The sequence below is a fragment of the Sander lucioperca genome, chromosome 22 (assembly GCF_008315115.2).
Source record: "Sander lucioperca isolate FBNREF2018 chromosome 22, SLUC_FBN_1.2, whole genome shotgun sequence".
In the NCBI taxonomy this organism is placed as follows: Eukaryota; Metazoa; Chordata; class Actinopteri; order Perciformes; family Percidae; genus Sander; species Sander lucioperca.
This window is the reverse complement of record NC_050194.1, coordinates 21,624,745-21,645,793: the sequence shown is the minus strand read 5'-3', so window position 1 is coordinate 21,645,793 and position 21,049 is coordinate 21,624,745. Positions and strand designations below refer to the sequence as shown.

The window sequence follows — 21,049 nt, the reverse complement described above, 5'->3', positions numbered from 1 at the left end:
TGTTCATTTCATGGAAAAATGACGTGGTCATAGATATCAAAATAAAAATTTGAAAATTTAGTCAATGACTCAATTTAAATGATCAAAATACTCAAAACATGTAAAATAATTTTGAGCATATAACTAAATTGAGTTACTTCATAGAAGTGTGAACACATTTACACAGAAGATAAAGAAGTTGTGCATTTTCATTTTAATTAAATTCACATGAATGCACAAGTGAAAAGCAGTTCATTACCAAATGTACTTTAGCACTCCCATTTCATAGAAAATGCAACATAAGTTAAATTTTAAGTTTCCCTTTATTTCTCAAATATTTAAACCATATACTGTAAAACATTATTTTAAACATTTAAGACTATTTTTGAGTAGACGGTATTTTCCCAGTAGATACAGTATCAATACTCATACTTCAGATAACAGAGACAAAATGAATCTGAATAAATTATTAAATTGCGAAAAAAGAGCTTGTTCTTGCAAAAGCAAAGATACCAACCGGTGGGCAAAGACAATCAACGCTGCTTAGATCCAACAGTCTCAGCTTGGAGTGTTTGAATCCTGAGAGGTCACTGAGCTACGGCAACTGTGACGCACAGGCCGACAATCTCATCCTGCGCAGACACCTCGGTCTGTAAAAGTTGTCTGTGAGCGCCCAAAAGGTTCAACCGTCAGTAGCCAGGATCAGCACAGCGCCGAAGATACCCACGTTATGTCCTATCAGCTTCATCTGGTTCCAGAACTCCACCTTGCGAGTGTGGTGCCAGTAGCCCAGGTTGCCATCAATAAGCAGGATCACCAGAGGCAGGACGGTGGCCAGGATCTGTGCGGCCAGGCGGATGTAGCAGCCAGACAGGAAGGCCAGAGCCAGCAACCCAAACAGCACCTCCAGCAGCATCAATGTGATTTCTCCTCCCACGATGTGGTTCAGATAGGCCTGTTGGTCCTCTTTGCTGTGCTGAAGGGAGTACACCTAGTGGGGGGAAAGTGGCACTGCATTATTTAATATGACACTGACAACAGGTTTTGGTTTGCAGTACACTGTGTTTTAACTCTGGGAGGAGGTGTTATAGCTAAAACGTGTGCTTTATTTGACATATGCAGAAGTGCCTTAAGTCTTATTCTCACTCATATAAATGTTGATTAATCTGGTATGTACATATATTATACCTCAAGTAGGCCTTTTCATGAAGTGATCGCAAGAAAGATACACAATATCTTGTTCAGTCAGTGAATCTCAACTAATAAGCCTTTAAATTGGCTTAAGAAAACAGCTGCAACTAATTATTTATTAACAAATAATCTACCTGTTTTAGTAATCTAATCATATCAGAGAATAATGAGAACTGAGCTTCAGTATCTCAGACCCTGATGTGACGTCTTTAAATGTCTTGTTTTGTCTGACCAAACGACATTCAGTTTATAATTATACAAAACAGAGAAAAGCAGCAAAATTACATTTAATGAGCTGTAAAATTGGCAATTTTTTTGTTCGTCAAATCGACTTATCGTCTAATCTAGTTACGACCAAATCTGCCTCTAAGCATTGCAATTTAATGTCTCGGGCATGTTCTCTTAATGTAATGCCCTTGATGACAATTTGGGTAAGAGCTTTAGTCATTTCATAAAATGTATTCTGTTCTTGTTCAGACAACTGTGTTGGTCTTGTTTTGTGTGTGTAAGTGTCAGAATTTGTTACTGAGTCTGTCCACATACAAATAATAATAATAAATAAATAAATACAACTGATGTAGTTCTTACCATGCAGATGAGGTAGACTCCCAGGAAAACCTGTCCAGTAGACTGCAGCGATCTGCTGCGAGGTTTCTGTCTGTACACCTCCCCCGCGCCACTGGCCAAAACCATAAAGCCTCCAATAATGGCCAGCGCCCTGGAATACATCCGTACCTGCAGAGAAACAACATTAAGGCTGTGATAATAACCTATGACAAGTTCCTGCTACCATGTCAATCTCTGATGAAACAATCTTCTTTCAGACTTCTAGTGGTGGCCTAGATCCAATTTTTCCCTTGTGTGACACGACACAGATCTTCTTTTTTTCAACACTGATCTGGGCCACTTTAATACGTGCTTCTTAATCTGATACATATCCGATTATGTGAAAATTTGACAGCTGTCTGAACAGTCAGAACTAAGCATGATAGGGGCATTGGTGTGTAAGACTGCATTAGAAATATTGCTTCATTGCAAACAAAAACAGAAGTGAAACAAGTGCTTGATTAAAAGCATATTAAAAGAGATGACTGATTTATGACCAAAAAATACCCTTGTGGTGATGTTGACACTCATTGTGAAATCACGTCAAATAAATGTCACTTGTATAAACATTACGATGGATATTTCCTCCATGACATCAGTTAAGCCTTGGACTGACCTTTTCAATATTGCTTACAACTATTTAAAATCAGCCAGACAAAAGTTAAAGCCTAAGTGATATTAATAAACAGGGATAATAATCAAAAGGGAAGCTCCAGGGAGTCTGGTGATGACGACTGATTTTTACACTTCCAATCGTGTAAAATTAATCCATGAGTCACATTTTTTCCCCCAAGTTTTGGTGTATATACCTACACATTAATACCTGCATATTATTATCAGAAGCACAAAAGGTAACTTTTTTTTTAAATGTAAACCACAGAAGCCAACTCACCTTAAGCCAGTCCCCGTAGTACACTTGTTCTCCAACATACGATGCATACGTGCTGACGGCCAGTTGTATGGCAGCTGCCATTGCAAACCACCTCCTCTTCACCCCAAATGACATGAAGCTAGCACAGAGCACTGCAGCCCCCATGTCCACGTACAGGTACGGTACATGGATGTCTGGCTTCCTGAAGGTGACAATTAATAAAAAGAGCAAACTTTATTTTACACAGCTATGGCTTGATTTCTAATTATCTGTTGTATATGGTTTGTTTCATGACTTATTGTACATGTGTATGCATAGAGTATTGTGTATTACAGAGAGGTAGTCAGAACACATTGCACACATTGTCCACTGCATTTTAATGCTTCTGCAGTAATGACCATAAACGTGTACTTGTTTTACAGGAGGGCTCCAACTATTGATAGTTTTGGTGGTGATTCATCTATTAACTGTTGTGATTACTCATTTAGTCTTTGAAATGCATTAACAATAAAACTGCTGAACCATTGTTCAATATTCTCATTTATCACTTTTTAAAGATTCATTGTGTCACGTCTAAACAAATAGAAGTATTTTATTGTGAAAATCTGCAAGATCTTAAATACTATTTTTGTCATAGGGTTGTCTTATGATTAAAGCCAAATAATCATAACAGGCCAAACAACGTCTTTACCGCGATTAATACTATGATATATGTATTTTTTTTCTATCATAAATTTCATTAAAAATACACTGTACTCAACACCTGGACTAGACAGATGTGTGTGATTTGATTTTTCTTCCACATCTGCCAATCAGCCATCAGTACCATCCTAAAGAGCTGCAAAGAACAACTGAGCCCGGTGTTCAGAGGACTGTTTCAGAAATCACTTAACACACACAAAGTCCCAGTGATATGGAAAACAGCTGAAATTTGATCACTTCCTAAGAAACCCAAACCAGTTGGACTGAATGATTTTAGACCAGTGGCACTCACTTCTGTTGCAATGAAGTGCTTGAGCGGATCATTTTAATTTGTCTCAAAATACAAACCCAAGCTCACATAGACACATTACAGTTTGCTTACAGAGAGAAAAGGGGAGTGGAAGATGCTGTTACAACCCTGCTGAATGGAATTTACAAACACCTTGATAAACCTGCCTCTCATGTACGCATCCTGTTTGCAGACTCTTCAGCTTTCAACACCATCCAGTCACATGTTGATAGAGAAGCTGACAAACATGGGTGTAAACCTCACTCTTGTAAAGTGGATTCAGGACTTTTAATACTATGACATATGTATGTTTGTCTATCTCACATAGGACTATCATAAATTTCATTAAAAAATACACTGTACTCAACACCTGGACTAGACAGATGTGTGTGATTTGATTTTTCTTCCACATCAGCCAAAACAATATACTAAAGTCAAGTGTCAACATCCCTAAAGGAGGCCACGGTGTTTAATGGTGTAGAAAGGCAAGCCAATATTCACATTCATAAAGCTGTAAGCATATTCATGTAAAATTCAAGTAAAATGCCCAATTGATAATCAACATAAATCCAAATATAGGCCTATTACTCTAAGTTATCACTTTCAGCGCAACCCCAATTTAAAGATAACTTGCTTTAAAAGGGCAGCTATTTGAAACAGGGAGGATAAATAACCCAACTAATAAATAACCCAACTAAAAGAGGCAGCCAGGTGTGACAAAGGGAGTATACGTTTCCCTTAAAGTTGGTATAATTACAGGATAATTCAGAGGGGTGTGGTTGTCTGAGTGGCCCAACCCACCACAGCCTGATACAATACACGCCCAGGGTATACGCACATGTAAACCATTACTGCCAGAAAAAATTACAGCCTGTCTCTCCGGTCCGACTGAAAATTACAGACCGGGCAAAATTTAACTTGTCATTTTAATTTAAACAACTCCATATGGCTGCAACTGCTTTACACCTTCAACAGCAAATACGCGAAAAGTTCGTATATGAGCATATGACACATATTGTCCAGTAATTATATCTGCCAAACTAGCTATATACTGCATCCACAATTATCTTGATAATAAAGGCTTTTGTACAAGTTTGACGCTGATTGCCGTTAGCTCGTTAGCTAACATTAACGTTAGCGGTTTCCCCGTCTCTTATTAGTTAGTTCTTTTTACCTTTTTGAGTCCGCTCGTTCAGCAAACAGCATCAACATGCTGAAGCAGTTCCAAAATCCGAACCGGGTCAAAATAAACGCTCCTAACTGGCTGAGAAACCTTAACGTTTGCTTTCTACTGGGAGCTGCCATTGTTGCTGCTATCTTATCCGCCAACGACACCCAATATAGTCAACAGATACACACATGTCGAAATAAAAGTACGCGTCTTTCTACATGCGTAAACGTGCTTTAATTTAAACACTGATGCTCTTATTTTGAAAGGAGTTTCTGTTCTAGCTCAAAGACATACTTCTATTGGCTGATAGAACAAAGTGGGCGGGGCAGACTGCTAGGAGGAAACCGTAAAAGGTTCGACACCACCATCCACAGGAGAAAGTAGATCATCACAGAAATCTTAAGGTCATCGAAGGAAAATGTGTCTCTGGCTGCTACTTAACCGTCTCATTTTCTAGCAGGTATTAAGTACAGGTTAAACGGCCCTATTCTCAAAAATCTCAAAGATTTTACCACAGAAATTGTGTGTAATACTAAGCATCAAAGTTTGAGTATTAAAATGCACAGTTCAGTGTTTATAGTCAAACAACAACCATATAAAAATTATTCCATATTAATGTGTAAGTTGAAAATTAGGGCTGCAAATAAGGATTTATTTCTTATTTTATTAATCTGTGGATTAGTGTTTGTTTAGTAAGAAGTGTATGCCTGTGCTCCAAATCTTTTATTTTGTATTTACATTTTCTATATTAAAATGACTCTATGTAACTTTTACACGTTTCTGAAACTGTGTAATGTTTCATGTGATGATCATAAATGACCTGTAACAGCAAACGAGACTAACAGTGAAAAGAACGCTATTTTTATATAAACTTAGCACAAAAAGTAAGGAAATTTGTGTTTGGTAGATTATTTCTCTGTGGTAACAATGCTTTTTGGTAATAAATCTTATACCGTTGGAAAGCCTGTTTAGTTCCCTTACAAATGGTGCCCCATTTGTAAGGAACACGCATTTGTGGGATGAGCAGCAGCGCTGAGTATGTGGGTTGCGCCCATGAAAGATTTGCCAAATCTTCTCTGCCAATGCCAAACAGCTTATTCTGCCATTGACTCGTTTGGTGTTTGGTGGATTGGATGATTGAAGTTTGAAGAAACAAGACATATTGGCAATTTAACAATTTATTCATTTCACAAACAGGAGCCTCAGTAGTGTGCCTAGTGCCTAGAGTACCTCCTCCTCATGCTGGTCACCAGCCTGGTCACACACTGCTGTGGGATGGCATCCCATTCTTCAACCAGCATTTGTCGCAAGTCAGCCAATGTGATTGTGTTGGTCACTCTGGCACGAACGGCACGCCCAAGCTGATCCCACAAGTGGTCAATGGGGTTGAGGTCAGGACTGCTGGCAGGCCATTCCATCCTCTCCACTCCCACATTCTGGAGGTAGTCTCTGATAAACCCCGCCCCGTGGGGGAGAGCGTTGTCATCTTGGAGGATAGAGTTCGGTCCCAGACTGTGGAGATATGGGAGTGCCACTGGTTGCAGAATCTCATCTCTAAATCAGGCACCTAGGCACACTACTGAGGCTCCTGTTTGTGAAATGAATAAATTGTTAAATTGCCAATATGTCTTGTTTCTTCAAACTTCAATCATCCAATCCACCAAACACCAAACGGTTCAATGGCAGAATAAGCTGTTTGGCATTGGCAGAGAAGATTTGGCAAATCTTTCATGGGCGCAACCCACATACTCAGCGCTGCTGCTCATCCCACAAATGCATGTTCCTTACAAATGGGGCACCATTTGAAAGGGAACTAAACAGTCTTTCCAACGGTATAAGATTTATTGCCAAAAAGCATTGTTACCACAGAGAAATAATCTACCAAACACAAATTTCCTTACTTTTTGTGCTAAGTTTAGTTTTTATTAATGCCTCTGCCCGGCTCCGATTTTTCCCAAAGTCACAAAATGATTTATGGCAGGTAGACGGTGCTACAGTCACACATTCTGACGGGTCACAGATTGCGGTGTATCACCGGAAAAGCCTGTGTTAGTGTATCCAGCCAGGTAAAAGGTAGCAGGAGATTTCTTTATATAGGCCTAATTGTATTTTTTATTTTATTTTAGAAGTTATCTGCTGTAGTGATGGCTGATACTGGGGCAGGGCCATCACAGGAAAGAAGGAAATTAAATGAAGAACAACTAAAAGCTAAACGGGCAAAACCAAGTCAATCTCGGTCAGGCTTTCAACAATTACGGGATTGTAAATGATTCAAAAACGTCCCTGTATTGGCCCTCAGGTATATAATATGTCTATTTCATTCATAAAAAAACTTTAGATTGCGCGATGTGGTTGTACGTCAGTAGCCAACATTAAATTACGTCCCCCTTCCATTTAGCGCGGAGGTGTTATTCCTTTCAGTCCGTGTTTGTGTTGGCCTATTTCCTTTTCCCTTGTCCCCCTGTACCTGTGTAAAGCGTCCTTGGGTTTCATGAAATGCGCTATATAAATCTAAGTTATCACTACGTTGGTTGCTACAGTGACAACGGTTTAGCTCACGGTACATCCAAAGTAGGCTAAGTTACCATATGCAACACTTTAAATGCAACAATGCATCTGTAAGTATTCTCTTATTGTAAATTAATGATTTTCTGTCCAAGCAAAACATTCATCACAACTATATGACCTCCCTGTAACGCTAACTCAGTAATCTACAGAGGGCAATACAGCACTGTAAAGAAAAGAGCTTTACGACAGCAGGTGTGGTAGAAACACTACCGCTTTTGTCCAAAGCGGCCGCTAGAATCAACACAAACTGAAAGTTACATATAGCCACTTTAATTATTAATTAAATTACATTTATTTAAGAAGGGGGAGTGCAAATTAATAAAACACATGATTATACATGGGTTAAAAATGCCAGAATCATTATCATTATATTTTTCACCTGTAGTCCCCTTGCCTCAATGTTAAAAGGCTTATTTAAATACTACTTACATTATTTAACTAATTAAATTTTTACAGCAAATTTGTATCACAATTTATAATTGCCAATGCTTTTTCAAAGTCTTTTCGACAATGCCAGTGATATAATTCTGGTAGAGAAATACAAATCTTGTAGTTTTAATGTTTTGCCCTAAAACAGTCAAAGGTAAAAAAAAGAAATCTCACTAATAATTATAAATATTAATTAATAATAATGATTATTAGTTTATAATGAATTAATGCAAGTTTGACAATGTGTAGGCCTAAGTTTTGTGTTTATTCATTTTTAATTTTATTGGTTTATTTATCAGGGACAGACATTAATAAATATGTCAATATGCCAGAGTTAGCCGTACGATTTTCAGTCTGATGTCCCTGGACAGATGCTACAAAGTTATCTAATATTAATGTTAATAGAAATATGCACAAAATAAGAAAACATAGAATTTAAACAAGTCATTAAAAATAACAAATTCCCTTAAACAATACAAAGGTTATTACAATGTTCTCAATGGCAGCTATGGAGACATCTTCACATTACGTATTTTGTTCAACCAACAGTCCAAAACCCAAAGATATTTACAATAATATAATGCTAAGATAACTATTTAATACTAACATATCCATCTAGGGGTGGACCCAGAGAATGTTTAGCATTGTTGCTTGAGAAAAGCAATAATGTTATAATCTCAGACCTCAAAATCTCTTAAGAAACATTAAAAGATGTCCCCACAGTCAATGAGACATCTCGCTTACAGTCAGTTTGACAATGAAAGTGAATCAAAGTAACTAAAATAGGACAGAAAAATGGGGAGGTGCCTGTTCTGTCAGTAACATCTCCAGCGTCTCCACGCTGCTGTTGATCCAGTGACGTGTCCCAGGTTAATCTTTAGTAGATAAGACTAACCCAGATCCTGAAAATGGCTTAGTGTGAGACCAGCTAACGGTTTAGTTAAGGATCAGTAGCCTGTCACTACTCAGATAAAATGTCAGTTGGAGGTGAGTAGTGGGACTAGTTTTACAGGGCAAGAACACTTTCATAAAACCTCTAGCTTAAGAAACATTATATCAACAAGCATTTTTGATGCTGCCATCCATCCATCCATCCATCCATCCATCCATCCATCCATCCCTGCGTATCCAATGCTGGAGCCTATCCCTGGTTACACTGGGTGAGAGCTGGGGTTAGGTGGGTTACATATACAGTATAAAAGAAACAACCCTTCACACTCCCATTCCACTCCCATCTATGGGTATTTTAAAGGACCAAAAACACCAGCAGATTTAAACTCAGCACCACCAAACTGCCCACAAACAATCACAAGAAATGAAAAATAGCCTGAGCTCCGTGTTAAAAGCATACGTATATAATACAATATTACTAAGAAAGCATATATGTATCTATGCAGTTGTTGTTTTCCAAGCCCTGGTTGTAAACAGGAACAAATCAGTGTTTTTAAAGACACCTTGAGCAAAAACCTATCAATGTATGCACAAAAACATCAGTGTCAGTCTTATATATTCTTCTTCTATATTCTTCTATGTGTGCACATTTTTTACTAGAATGACGTTGCAAGACTTAGAGCAATTGATTGGATAGACTGCAAGAATAAAGTATAATCAAATCAGTGGAGACTTGGCCTCCTTCCTTTTGGCACAAGGGCCCATGCTCATGATGTATAAACAACAGCTCTTACCACTGTTATAGCTAAGTTAAATGTGTGAGTTAGCTACTGATATAATACGTAAAGTAACAAGTTAAGGAAGAGACGACAGCTTTAGCACAGTGGTGCACGGACAATTACCTGGATTTAAACTTAAAGAAAACAGAAGAGATGGTAATTGAATTTAGAAGGAACAAAACTGCCCCGCCTGCTACAAAAAACAACAGTGAAACCGTGGAAATGGTCACAACATGCAAATATCTCGGAATTGAAATAGACAATAATCTTAACTTCAGGGACTTGCAGCAGAGAATGTATTTTTATGAAAACTCAACCATTTTAATGTAAACTGTCATATTTTTACAAATGTTTGGTACGTCAGTAGTTCAGAGTGTTCTGACATTTGGTCTTATCTGTGTGCTTGGTAACAACAAATAAGAACAGTGGGAAAGATCATAGGCAATGGCTAAGAAACAGCCACTAGCCTGTACACCAAACTAATTATCCCAAAACTGGACATTTTACAGGATAGAACCCATCCCCTTCACTCCAAGATCAGTCGCGGCAGCAACCAGACCTAGGGAAAGAGACTTCTACAAAGTAAAAGTAGATACAAGAACATCTTTATTCTTCAAGCCATCAGCCTGTATAACATGCAGCTCAATGAACAGGTATCCTTGCTGGTCATTTTTCGCACTTTTATATCAAATTGGAATTTTACTGTTGTGGATCTACCTTGTTTTTATTTGACTTTGTTTATTTTGTCTTAATGTGATCAAATGTGTTTTATTATGATTATGTTGTGGTCTTGTTGCATTTGTTTTACACGTGGACTTTATGGTGTTTGGAGCACTGGACCAAACAAATTTCCCTGTGGGATAATAAAATTGATCTAAATCTGAAAAGTAGTTGAGAAGCCAGTGACTTATAAGCATATACTGTATGTATTTTGGTGTTTGTGTACCACAGTTTGCGGTTGGTAAGGATGTCTATCATTTCCTATTTCGGTGTCTCACTTTCTCCACCTCATCTGCAGATCTGTAAGGATCTCTAACCTTCCTCCTTCCTGTTCAGGGGTTACGGCTCCTTATTGTTTAATCTCATCACGGGGGATTGGTGACATCAGGTCCAATCCTGTGTCGACCTCATCAGCTGGGATGAAGAGCAGTGGGACAGCACAGATCAGTCAGTGTGAAGAAGCGACCGGACTACAGGAAGGCATACAGTCGATGAGCTCTTAGGAGCCAACACATTTCTCAGATTTTAGGGGATCCCACCATTCAACAGGTAAAGAGTGACGATTAAGATATTTGTCTTGCCTGGATTTACATTAATTTTGTTAAAGGAGAATTTTTTGAAATATTTAAAAAGAATAACCTAAAGAAACTACAGGTTCTAGCACTCACAAGAGTACACTCACTTGTCGGCATTTGTTGTGAAATTTTAATGTTTTGGTCTTGATTTCCTCTTACAGTCAGGATGGCTCGGGATATGTCAGATAAGGAAATCTTGAAAATGGAACTGGAACAGTTGAAGAAGGAAGTTAACACAGCTAGGACACCAGTAAGTAAATTAACTCTTTAAAATAAGAATTTCATCTCTTCTTTCCAACAATTATAAACAATCTGTCCAATATTATCTTTCATTTTACCTACCGAAAGCCTCTTTGTATTATAACAATGTGGAAAACAATCATGGGAGATAACTGCTTAATTAATTTGTACCATGCAAGTTTAAATTTCCATCTTTATGTCTTTTTTTTGCTTTGTTAAGCTTACATTTGTTTCCATCTTTCCTCTCAACAACAGATGGCTGCAAACTGCGCAGAGACGGTTTCCTTTGTTGAGGCACTGGTACCAAATGATCCGCTGATTAAGGGCGTTTCAGATGAGAAGAACCCCTACAAGGGAGATAAGGGAGGCTGCATAGTAACATAGCACAAAGACAGGCAGGGAATAATCAAACAGTTTTTTTATGAGAGCCGGTTACATTGCTGTAATATCCCTTTAGGATTCTTGTGGATAAATTGTACAGAAGTAAGAAAACTAAGATCTGTAAATGGTATTGCTACCAGGAGAGAGACCAGCTCCCATCACCGGATTACTGTATGTACCTGTTGATATGAAAATGCTTCTTTGTCAATTTGTAATTAAATGCAAATAGCTGTACAAAGTTTGACTTGAAATGGCTGCTCTTATTATTTATATACATCAGCATATCTCAGTTTTATTGCACTACAATTGCACTTTCATCCTATTTTATCATATTGACATTGACATTTATCAATGTCAAATAGCAAAGTCAAATGAGTTGTGAAGCTACTGCTTAGTCTGATTCTTAATAGGATTTCCTGCCATGGCACAGTCGGTAACACCGTTGACACAGAGCTGCTTCCTGTATCAAAGTCTTTAAGCTTATTCCAGCGGCTTTTCCATTTCGAGCTCTCCATCCAATTAGTGTCATTTTAATCTGGGCAACAACAAATATGGGCTACACATAATTTCTTTACCACTTGCACTTTCTAAGATTGTAAAAATGTAAAAAGCAAAATTCATGCTGCATTAAACCTTTTTTTTTTTTTACAGTCCAATGACCTGAGGCAGCACATGTGTGTGTATATATATCAAAACAGCACACATCAGTACAAAGGTGCTGATATGTGCGGTTTCCAAGAATATAGTGACCTATTTACAGTCACTTATCAATAGAGGACCGTGGTGATATATCAGCATTTGACTTCAATGTCAACGTTTTAGCTTGGCATAACACAGAGGCCAAAACAACCTTTAATCTTCAATCTCCCTGCTTTATTTAAAGGGCAAAATATGTTGTAGTGGCATTGGAGCTGGTGAGTAACAGAGTGCAGGTACTCTGATTACAAATATGTCATACAATATGTAATGCAATTGTAAATATGTAACTTAAAAAATATTTTAATGTCTTTTAATGCTTCTGAGAATCTAAAGACAAGTGAAATAGTGTAGCCTACTTCTTAAAGGGAAACTCCATTGATTTTACACATCAAAGTGTGTTTACAGGTTTTAGGGATTATGTACAAAAAGAAAAACAGCTTGAAAAAATGTAAATAAATCTGTTGGTATAGAGTTAAAAAGTGAGTTTACCTGACCTCTGTAGCCCGCTGTCTCATTTCAGCTTGAGACAACATTAGCCACTACTTGCATGACACACCTGAATCTCAGAACTATTGGTGGTCGAGTTGCATTATGGGTAATGTAGGCCCCTGATTTTGACAAAGAAGAGAGATGTTTGGAATAAAAAAGAAGATATCTTTGGTTCTGTTGCATCCATTTTGATCAACGGTTTAGCTCACGAGACATCCAAAGTAGGCTAAGTTACCGTATACGCAACACTTGAAATGCAACGATGCATATCTAAGATATTTTCTTGTTGTAAATTAATAATTTTCTGTCTGAGTAAAACATTCATTGCAACTATATGACATCCCAGCAACGCTAACTCAGTAATCTACAGTGGGCAATACAGCACCGTAAAGAAAAGACCTTTACGACAGCAGGTGTGGTAAAAACACTACTGTTTTTGTCCAAAGTGGCCGCCAGAATCAACACAAACTGAAAGTTACATATAGCCACTTTAAACAATCAATCATAGCCTATAAATTATAACAATAACACTGAGCAGTTGTTGTAAAAACATCTCTTCCTTTATCGCTAGTTTCAGATTAGACCCATCGTTTAAGGTGAACTGAATAAGTGTAGAACAAGTACAAAAGTCTATTCATGGACTACATTAAAACTGTTATCGCATAGATTACATGACTTATTGTAATAAGTCATGTATTTATATTTATACTTATTTATGTTTCACATTTATGTTAAGTCTATTATTTTATCTGAAGGACAACAATAGTGTGGATGGTAGGACAATTACTTCAAGTGTTTTTTTAAATGATTTGCACAGTGAAATGTCTTGCATCAAGAACACCAACTCTGTCCTTAGACTTAAAATGATAAAACTCAGCTGCACTGTTGTAAAGATATACAATTGGACAGTGCATGTGTAAAGTCTAGAATGACAGTGCATAGTGAAGTCTTTATCTTAATTGTCTTATCAGATAAGACAAATTGTGGATAATATAAATAATCTATAACAACCTTTAGATCAGAAATGTGACGTCTGAACAGGTAAATGTTTACTCTAAAAACTTTCAAACATTATGCAGATTGCTTACACAATTTATGTTTATAGAATAGGACAAATCTTTTTGCTTTTTGAAGAATTCCTTTCAAGACAAGTGAAATATAGCAAATAAATAATAAAAAAAGGATGTGAAGTGCCCATTATTTGTTTTTCATATTTTTGTCTGTGAACCAAATGAGTGCTTAGCAACCATTAATGTGATATGTGCATTGTCACTGCAAGGAAAATGGGTCTTTCACCACTATCTTTATTGCTTGTCATAACACATAGTGTAACAAATTCCTGCCTTTCTTCTATAGACCTTTGGATCTCTCTCTGCGTAATAAAAGGAACCATATGAGGAGAGCAGTGTTCAAAATAAACCTGCCACTGCTGCTGTGAACACTCTACACTGCCATAGTGAGTTCAGAAACAGCGATTAAAACTGTCTCCACAATGTGGTTCTTAATTTTCTTAGTCTGTTTGGTTATATGGGCCGGTGGCACATACCGATACCTGTATGGGACACCGAGCCCTTTCTCCCTGGAGTCAGTGAGACCTCCTGGACCTCGAGAGTTTGATCAGAAGAAGCGGGACAAAGTTATCAAGCAAGGTAAAATTATTGCATTGGAAAATGCTTGTTTTCAACATCACAATTAATTGGTCGATGAGCTCTATGGGCACACAATAACAAGATACAATACATTCAGTAGTGAATATTGTATTAATATGTTAAGCTATGACAACAGTCAACTCGCAGGGAGAAAGCACACTTAAAAATGTGAAATCTAGTCTAAAAAAATTGTTTTTTTTGTTTTTTTTAATTAGTAAAATATTAACCCTTTTTTTATTCCATTGTGGATATAGTTATTATCTACTTACATGTCGATATAAATTATGCAAATCCAGCAAAGCACCAATTCTGACAATACAAAAAAGTAAACAAAAAATGAGAATAAGTTAAATAAAATTCATGATATATTAGTTTTCTTCTAAAATGCAGACATAAAAATCAAACAGCACATCTTTGTACAGTAATAAAAAATGGACAGAAATGTTACAGATATATTGGACAGTCCTTCCAAAAAGGAAGCTCTAAAAACAAGCTCTGAAACAAGTGTATGGTTGTTTCATGATCAAGTCCACAGAAATAGCAATTAATATCAAGTCATTTTTTAGACTTTGCAAATAATGTTCAGGAAGGTCTCATGTGTTATATTAATGGGAAATAGAGATGACAGTGTTGGCTGTAGCCTCATACTTACATATATTTTTGGCGAACTCATGTGGGTACAATATTGAAGCGTGTTAGTCAGTCTGAAGATGAACTACACCATATTATACTAACAAGTGTCCACATTTTGCAATAGTTAAAAGACTTCAAATTGCATTCAACGCGGTCTTCTACGACATTAAAACTGTCCTCGGACACCAATTCAAATGAGTCTTGGTTGTGCTGTAAAAACCTAAGCCAAAGTTAACCTAAAATAGTTCAAAGGATACAAAAGTAGGCCATAAAACAGAATTGAAAAAGGATACTATATATACAATAAATTCACTATAGTTCTTCTGTAGTTCTATCTAAATTACCTGTTGATTAGATCTAAATTAGCAGAGGTACAGTAACTGTTTGTCACCTGTAGGCTTTATCTTAATTAGATAATGGACCAGGAGATTGTGTTCACAGTCTAATCTACCACCAGCAGCCATTTATTTATGACAGGAGAGGTGCCAGTGCGCCCTTCAGAATGTATTATGCACCCAATTATGCAACACATTTTAGCACTTGTTCATGACAATGCCTCTTTATTTATCCTGTCGGAAATAGAAAGATAAATGTTACCTTTAAAAAACTTTCTGCATGTATCTGTCCAGGTTTCCGCCTTGACAAAGTGCCCCAGAACCTGGACGTCATTGTAATTGGGAGTGGTATTGGTGGGTTGGCAGCTGGAGCCACACTGGCCAAAGCAGGGAAGAAAGTCCTGGTGCTGGAACAACATTACCAAGCAGGAGGCTGCTGCCACACCTACATAGAGAAAGGCTTCGAGTTTGATGTTGGTAAGAGGACATGCCAGGGATTATATCATTTTCAGGGCACTGCATTACCTGTTGTCAGGGGGCTCTGAATATCTAGCAGCACACAGCTATTTTTCTTCTGAATGTTCCTCAAAATAGGTAAAATGAATGGATTTACTAGCTGTTCTAGTTTACATAATTCAATAGATTGTATAAATAGTCAGATGATTAAAAAAAAATGTTTTAGGAAGCACCATAGACTGTCAAAAAAAAAAAAAAAAAAACTAACTTTACTATCACTTATGATAAAGAAAAGCAGGAAATCCTCACAATTTAGAAGCTGGAACCAGAGAAGGGTTGGCATTTATTGATTATTAATTATCGATAATTTAAACAAAAGTTGCTGTTTGTTTGTTTTACCTCTTGTTAAGAAACTTCTAGGAAACAGTTAAGGCAGTAGATATTAAGACAACTACTTCTTGTAAAACCATCAGCTTTTAACTATTTTCAGGACTTTGGGGATAGAGGGATGTTTTGGAGCAAGCAACTGCCAGCCATAAAGGAAAAGCAGATGAAGGCACTTCCACTTTGGCTTTGCCCCCCCCCAGCCGTGGTGGTAGTAGCTCCAAATCTAACCGCTTGCACAATTATGTTTGCACAATTATATTTTAGCAGTCTTTATAAAACGTTTTTGTTTGTGTATATCTATGCAAGATGCTCTAAACTATGAAGGGTGAACTCCAAAGGAAGAACAATGCACATGGGTGTTTAGAATGGATGTTGTGAATGTTACCATGTTCCTGTTTTCCGCTCTTTCTTCTCCAGGGCTTCACTACATTGGTCAGGTTGGCGAAAATAGTCTGTTGCGCGTCGCCTTCGACCAGATCTCTGAGGGCCAGTTGGAGTTCCATCAACTAAATCAACACTTTGACACCATCCATATTGGCCTGGGCGATGAGAAACGAGAGTACACCATTTTATCCGGTAAAACTGAAATGAAAGCCCATCTGATGAAGCAATTCCCTGATGACACCGAGGCCATCGAGACATTCTTCAAAATCATGAAGGTACTGTGTTAGCTAGTGGACACATATTTCAGTGTCATCTCTCTGAAACATAGCAACAAAACTATGGCTCCTGTGGCCGGGTTGGCTCAGTGGGTAGAGCAGGCGCACATATACTGAGAGGCTTATGCCTCGACGCAGAGGTCCAGGGTTTGAGTCCGACCTGTGATGATTTCCTGCATGTCTTCCCTCCCCCCACCCCTCCCCTTTCTCACCTAGCTGTCCCGTCAAATAAAGGCGGAAAAGCCCTATCTTAAAAACTATGGATCCTAAACATCTACTGCGTTCCAACAGGTCTCAGCTAAGCATGCTTACTACCTGGCAATTCTAAAGCTGATCCCGCAGTGGGTCTCTTTATTCCTGCTGAAGTCAGGCATCGGAAACCTCGTCACGTCGGTCTTCCGCCTCTCTGGCACATGTGCAACAGACTTTGTGAACACCCTGACCAGCAACAAGGACCTCCACGTCATCTTTGCTTATCTTTTCTATGGTGGGTTCTCAAAAATGTTACTAGAGTAGAAAACCAACCTTAAGCCCAAAAAATAAAAGATTGTTCTCACTTTGCACTGGAATAACTGTCTCCTAGATTTAATTTGAGGGTATTTACATCCATATCCAATGAACAGTTTAAGAATGGCAGCCCTTTTTATACAAAGTCTACCAATGATGTGCAGCATCTGAAACTAGACTTCCATTTCAATTCAATGCAAGATGAGTCTCGAAAACAAATTGATGAGTCTCCTAAAAGTTTGTATGTGTCTTATCTGCACTTAATGTCACTTTAAATGAGTTTTCAGTGACATTGATTTTGATTCTTTGTGATTATAAGCCCTGATAAATTATACAATATATAACTGGATGAGCACACTTGTAACTGGATGGTTGCAGGTTCCAATTCCTGAACAAGATGAGAATGTGATCTTGAAACAAAGTAATAATTAATCCTTTAACTCTGTGTATATCTAGGTGTGCCTCCAAAGGACTCCAGTATTATGATCAATGCCCTCCTAATTCATCACTACAAACGAGGTGCCTTCTACCCTAAAGGCGGTGCCAGTGAGATCGCCTTCCACATCATCCGCACCATTCAGAAATATGGAGGAAACTGCCTGGTCAGAGCTCCTGTCTCCAGGATTCTGGTTAATGAGAAGGGAGAAGCTTATGGTATTCCACCTCCATCTTTCATCTGTTACTGAAGAAATGTACTCTACAGGTAACTGACTGAAGACTTCCTTTGTGTGCCATGTAACAGGTGTGAAAGTGAGGAAAGGTCAGGAGGAAGTGGAGGTTCTTGCACCTGTGGTTGTTTCAAACTGTGGCATCTTCACCACCTTCCAGAAACTTCTTCCCCCTGAGATTCGAGTCAAGACTGGTAGGGAACAAATCCTTTTCACCTAAATGGACACAACACATATAATTAACTTTTATTTTGAAAGTAAGGAGGAAGTTTCAAAGTGATTGTAAACCTTCCATATTGTAGATATTCAGGAAAGACTGGACATAATGAAACATGGCAGAGGATCCTTTCTGGTCTTCTCTGGCTTTGATGGAACTGAAGAGGAGTTGGGTCTCAAGTCCACAAACATCTGGCTGTTCAAAGACAATGACCTGGACAAGTCGTAAGTTTGCAGATCACTGATAAAAATTAAACACTAACATTTAGTTACCACAAGGGTGCGATATTGTATAAGAAATAGGAATGCAATACATTTAGAGAAACAAATCTAACTTCACAGTGCAGCCCTGCTCTCAGGAACATTTACACATTTTATACTGTTTCCAAAAGAAGAAAAAAACAATGTAGCTAATGTATAGTAAACATACTGTGTATAGCTGTGTGTGGCTTATTTAATTACCAAGTTAGAGCTCCCTTTTTTGTCCTCTAGATGGGGTACATGATCAGTCAGGTTTCAGCTCCTGGATTTAAATACTATACTCATGCAGCCATATGTGTTACCACACCACATTTCTGATATAAGCAGCCCAGACCTGCTCTCAATGAGCGATGACGATCTAATTATACATTTTAATATGTTTTTATGTTTTTTTTTTAGGATGGATGACTTCTTTGCATTAAGCAAAGAGGAAGCACCAGATAATATCCCCATGATGATGATCACAATACCATCTTCCAAAGACCCAGAAGCCAAAATAAGACACCCTGGTACAAACACCTACTACTTTTTTCTACTGTTGCGAAAATAGTAGTAACAGGAAATAATGTTCTAATTTAATATTAAAGATAAAGAGACATTTAAATATGTACTGCTACTAGATCATCATCTTATCTTATGTATAAGATATGATCTAAACTAAATACCAAATAATATCACATCTGAGTGTCAGACAGATTAGGTGTAATGTTTTTCATGTTCCCAGGAAAATCTTGCATGACAATACTGATGATGGTGAAGTATGAATGGTTTGAGGAATGGAAGGACACTACTGCACGCAAAAGGGGCGATGAATACTATAACTACAAAATGAGATTTGCTAACAACCTCTTTGACTGGGCCTGTACTCATTTCCCTAAAATCAAAGACAAGGTAGGATCGGACATTCTCTGTCATATGTGCACGTACGCACACAGACGCACAAGTTTAAGTATGTTCCTGTTGCCTGTACATTAAAATGATCCACATTTCTTTTGTCTATGCTTTTATTTGATGTTTGTTGTTGAATATAGACTGTATTGTTATATTTGTATGACTCGTTTTTCAGTTGGTATTCCAGGAGGTGGCGACCCCACTGACCAACACGCACTATTTGGGTGCCCAGCGTGGAGCCATGTACTCCTCAGAGCACAACCTAGAGCGTTTCCAAGCTGAGACTGTGGCGAGGAACAGGTGCAGCACCCCTGTCAAAAACCTCTACATCTCAGGTATAAAGTCTTTTTACCTGTCAGTCAATTATTTGTGTTGTGTGATTGAGTGAAGTCTTCACAAATGTCTCAACAAGCCCTAAGACCTCGTTGACAATGCTTTGAAATTTGAGTTTCTTTGCAGTTTAATTTTTTCATACCAAACTAGTCAGTTTTTGCTGGATTAGTTTACTGAAGTTTGCAGAAGGAATTAAAGCTTGTAAAGAAAACATTATCTAGTGGGAGAACAATAATTTGAATCCAGACTCCAGGTAGTCTTGTCTCATCCAGCAGGTTGCATTTGTGTTTCTGTTCCAGGTCAAGACGTGTTCAGCTGTGGGATAGCAGGCGCTCTGCATGGTGGACTCCTCTGCGCCTCTGCGGTGTTGGATCACATCGTCTACCTTGACTTGGATGTCCTCAAGAAGACGCTGAAGAAGAGGAAAGCCAGAGAGTTGGCCCAGCTGGCTAAAAAGAAACTGCAGTGAGAGCACTCTCTACTTCTCCTGCAGGACAATAGTGAAACTGCACAAACCAGGACTGCAAAAGGAACCTTGATTGTTGTAGGAACACACCAGCACTGAGTCCCAGATCTATTCTATACACTAATATTATAAAGTCTAAACATACTAATGCCAATAGTGTACTTTTCTTACAGTTACAAGGAAGTTATGTTATGTCCTTGTACTAAAAGGAAATAATACAGATGCGATAAACGCTATGGCCAGTTTCTACTAAAAACATAACAAATAGCCAAAACAAGTATTAGTTTTTTTTGTGTTCTGACTGTGAAATAATCCAGAATACTCATGTGATCCTGGTGGATCATTCAGTCCGGTAGTGATCTATGCCAACATACTAGATTGACTAGTCTTCAGCAACTAGCACAATAAAGTACACAGAGTGCTGGTAAATAGTCTATATTTTCGCATCATATTTTGGCACATTTAGCTGGTTACTACTTTATCTTAGAACTGCTACAAGTTCTCACTTTGTTTGCTTTCGAGGTTGTTGCATGTGCTAATCGTGCACTATGTCTTAAAGCAACACTATGTAAATTTTCCCGCTTCGGTCCCCCTACAGGTTGTTTCATTGGAACTACAGCAGCAGCTAAAAGTTACATAGTGTTGCTTTAACATGGAAATACAAAATGCTAAAGAGATAGCTCTACCACAGGCTTAAAAGATGATTTTGGCTACAATTCATAATAATTCATTAAAGAGGAAGGCCACAAAATGAGATGAAAGAGGACCGAGCATCTCATTTACAATACTGCAATGAGAATGTATATACCTCAGGAGCTAGGGATGGATTTGGTGGGTTTTGCTGATGCTGGGTCACTTTGCCTGAGAAGGTAACTACAAGTAACCATAGTGTTTAAACACTCATAACATACAATATCTTGGCATGAATAAGCTGTACCTAAATGACCATATTTGCATAATTTATATGGGAAATGATATGTTTACTATTTATTTGATTATCTATAAAAA

At 37.9% G+C, this 21,049-nt stretch overlaps 3 protein-coding genes and 2 long non-coding RNA genes across 7 annotated transcripts in view; 2 read left to right on the top strand and 3 right to left on the bottom strand.

Annotated features, from left to right (window-relative positions):
* Nucleotides 1-282: 282 nt before the first annotated feature.
* tmem101 (transmembrane protein 101) lies at nt 283-5,039 on the bottom strand. The gene is made up of 4 exons (XM_031315780.2): nt 4,813-5,039; nt 2,669-2,849; nt 1,759-1,905; nt 283-970 (listed from the first exon to the last, which is right to left on the bottom strand). Exons 1-4 carry the CDS (start codon nt 4,941-4,943, stop codon nt 662-664), a joined length of 768 nt encoding a protein of 255 aa, XP_031171640.1. The 5' UTR covers nt 4,944-5,039; the 3' UTR covers nt 283-661.
* A 5,421-nt stretch (nt 5,040-10,460) lies between these two features.
* On the bottom strand, nt 10,461-10,976 carry LOC116060932. Its single transcript, XR_004107623.2, has 2 exons — nt 10,879-10,976; nt 10,461-10,610 (listed from the first exon to the last, which is right to left on the bottom strand). It is a non-coding gene; the product is annotated as an uncharacterized LOC116060932 (long non-coding RNA).
* On the top strand, nt 10,544-11,633 carry gngt2b (guanine nucleotide binding protein (G protein), gamma transducing activity polypeptide 2b). The gene is made up of 3 exons (XM_031314683.2): nt 10,544-10,745; nt 10,933-11,021; nt 11,267-11,633. The coding sequence occupies exons 2-3, from the start codon at nt 10,938-10,940 to the stop codon at nt 11,393-11,395; spliced, it is 213 nt and encodes a 70-aa protein (XP_031170543.1). The 5' UTR covers nt 10,544-10,745; nt 10,933-10,937; the 3' UTR covers nt 11,396-11,633.
* A 2,318-nt stretch (nt 11,634-13,951) lies between these two features.
* On the top strand, nt 13,952-20,465 carry si:ch1073-13h15.3 (inactive all-trans-retinol 13,14-reductase). Its single transcript, XM_031315717.1, has 11 exons — nt 13,952-14,229; nt 15,492-15,674; nt 16,458-16,699; nt 16,991-17,186; nt 17,663-17,860; nt 17,949-18,068; nt 18,177-18,315; nt 18,751-18,860; nt 19,076-19,242; nt 19,418-19,577; nt 19,875-20,465. Exons 1-11 carry the CDS (start codon nt 14,073-14,075, stop codon nt 20,042-20,044), a joined length of 1,842 nt encoding a protein of 613 aa, XP_031171577.1. The 5' UTR covers nt 13,952-14,072; the 3' UTR covers nt 20,045-20,465.
* LOC116061488 overlaps nt 14,551-21,049 on the bottom strand; it is a 33,816-nt gene continuing 27,317 nt past the window's right edge. Inside the window, exons 3-6 of one of the 3 annotated variants that reach the window (XR_004896412.1) lie at nt 18,163-18,282; nt 17,994-18,047; nt 17,737-17,832; nt 14,551-15,642 (exon numbers count right to left, since the gene is read on the bottom strand). This is a non-coding gene — a long non-coding RNA (uncharacterized LOC116061488). Of the gene's footprint in view, nt 15,643-17,228; nt 17,833-17,993; nt 18,048-18,162; nt 18,287-21,049 lie in introns of those variants that run through there. The other 2 variants (XR_004107727.2, XR_004896411.1) reach the window with 2 other exon arrangements.

Coding starts and splice junctions, on each gene's coding strand:
- gngt2b (XM_031314683.2), top strand. CDS start 10,938: ATGGCTCGGGATATGTCAGATAAGGAAATCTTGAAAATGGAACTGGAA. Junction 11,022..11,266: donor TTAACACAGCTAGGACACCA/GTAAGTAAATTA, acceptor TCTCAACAACAG/ATGGCTGCAAACTGCGCAGA.
- tmem101 (XM_031315780.2), bottom strand. CDS start 4,943: ATGGCAGCTCCCAGTAGAAAGCAAACGTTAAGGTTTCTCAGCCAGTTA. Junction 2,850..4,812: donor GAACGAGCGGACTCAAAAAG/GTAAAAAGAACT, acceptor TGTCACCTTCAG/GAAGCCAGACATCCATGTAC. Junction 1,906..2,668: donor ACTACGGGGACTGGCTTAAG/GTGAGTTGGCTT, acceptor GTTTCTCTGCAG/GTACGGATGTATTCCAGGGC.
- si:ch1073-13h15.3 (XM_031315717.1), top strand. CDS start 14,073: ATGTGGTTCTTAATTTTCTTAGTCTGTTTGGTTATATGGGCCGGTGGC. Junction 16,700..16,990: donor CATTCTTCAAAATCATGAAG/GTACTGTGTTAG, acceptor GCGTTCCAACAG/GTCTCAGCTAAGCATGCTTA. Junction 18,316..18,750: donor GACAATGACCTGGACAAGTC/GTAAGTTTGCAG, acceptor TTTTTTTTTTAG/GATGGATGACTTCTTTGCAT.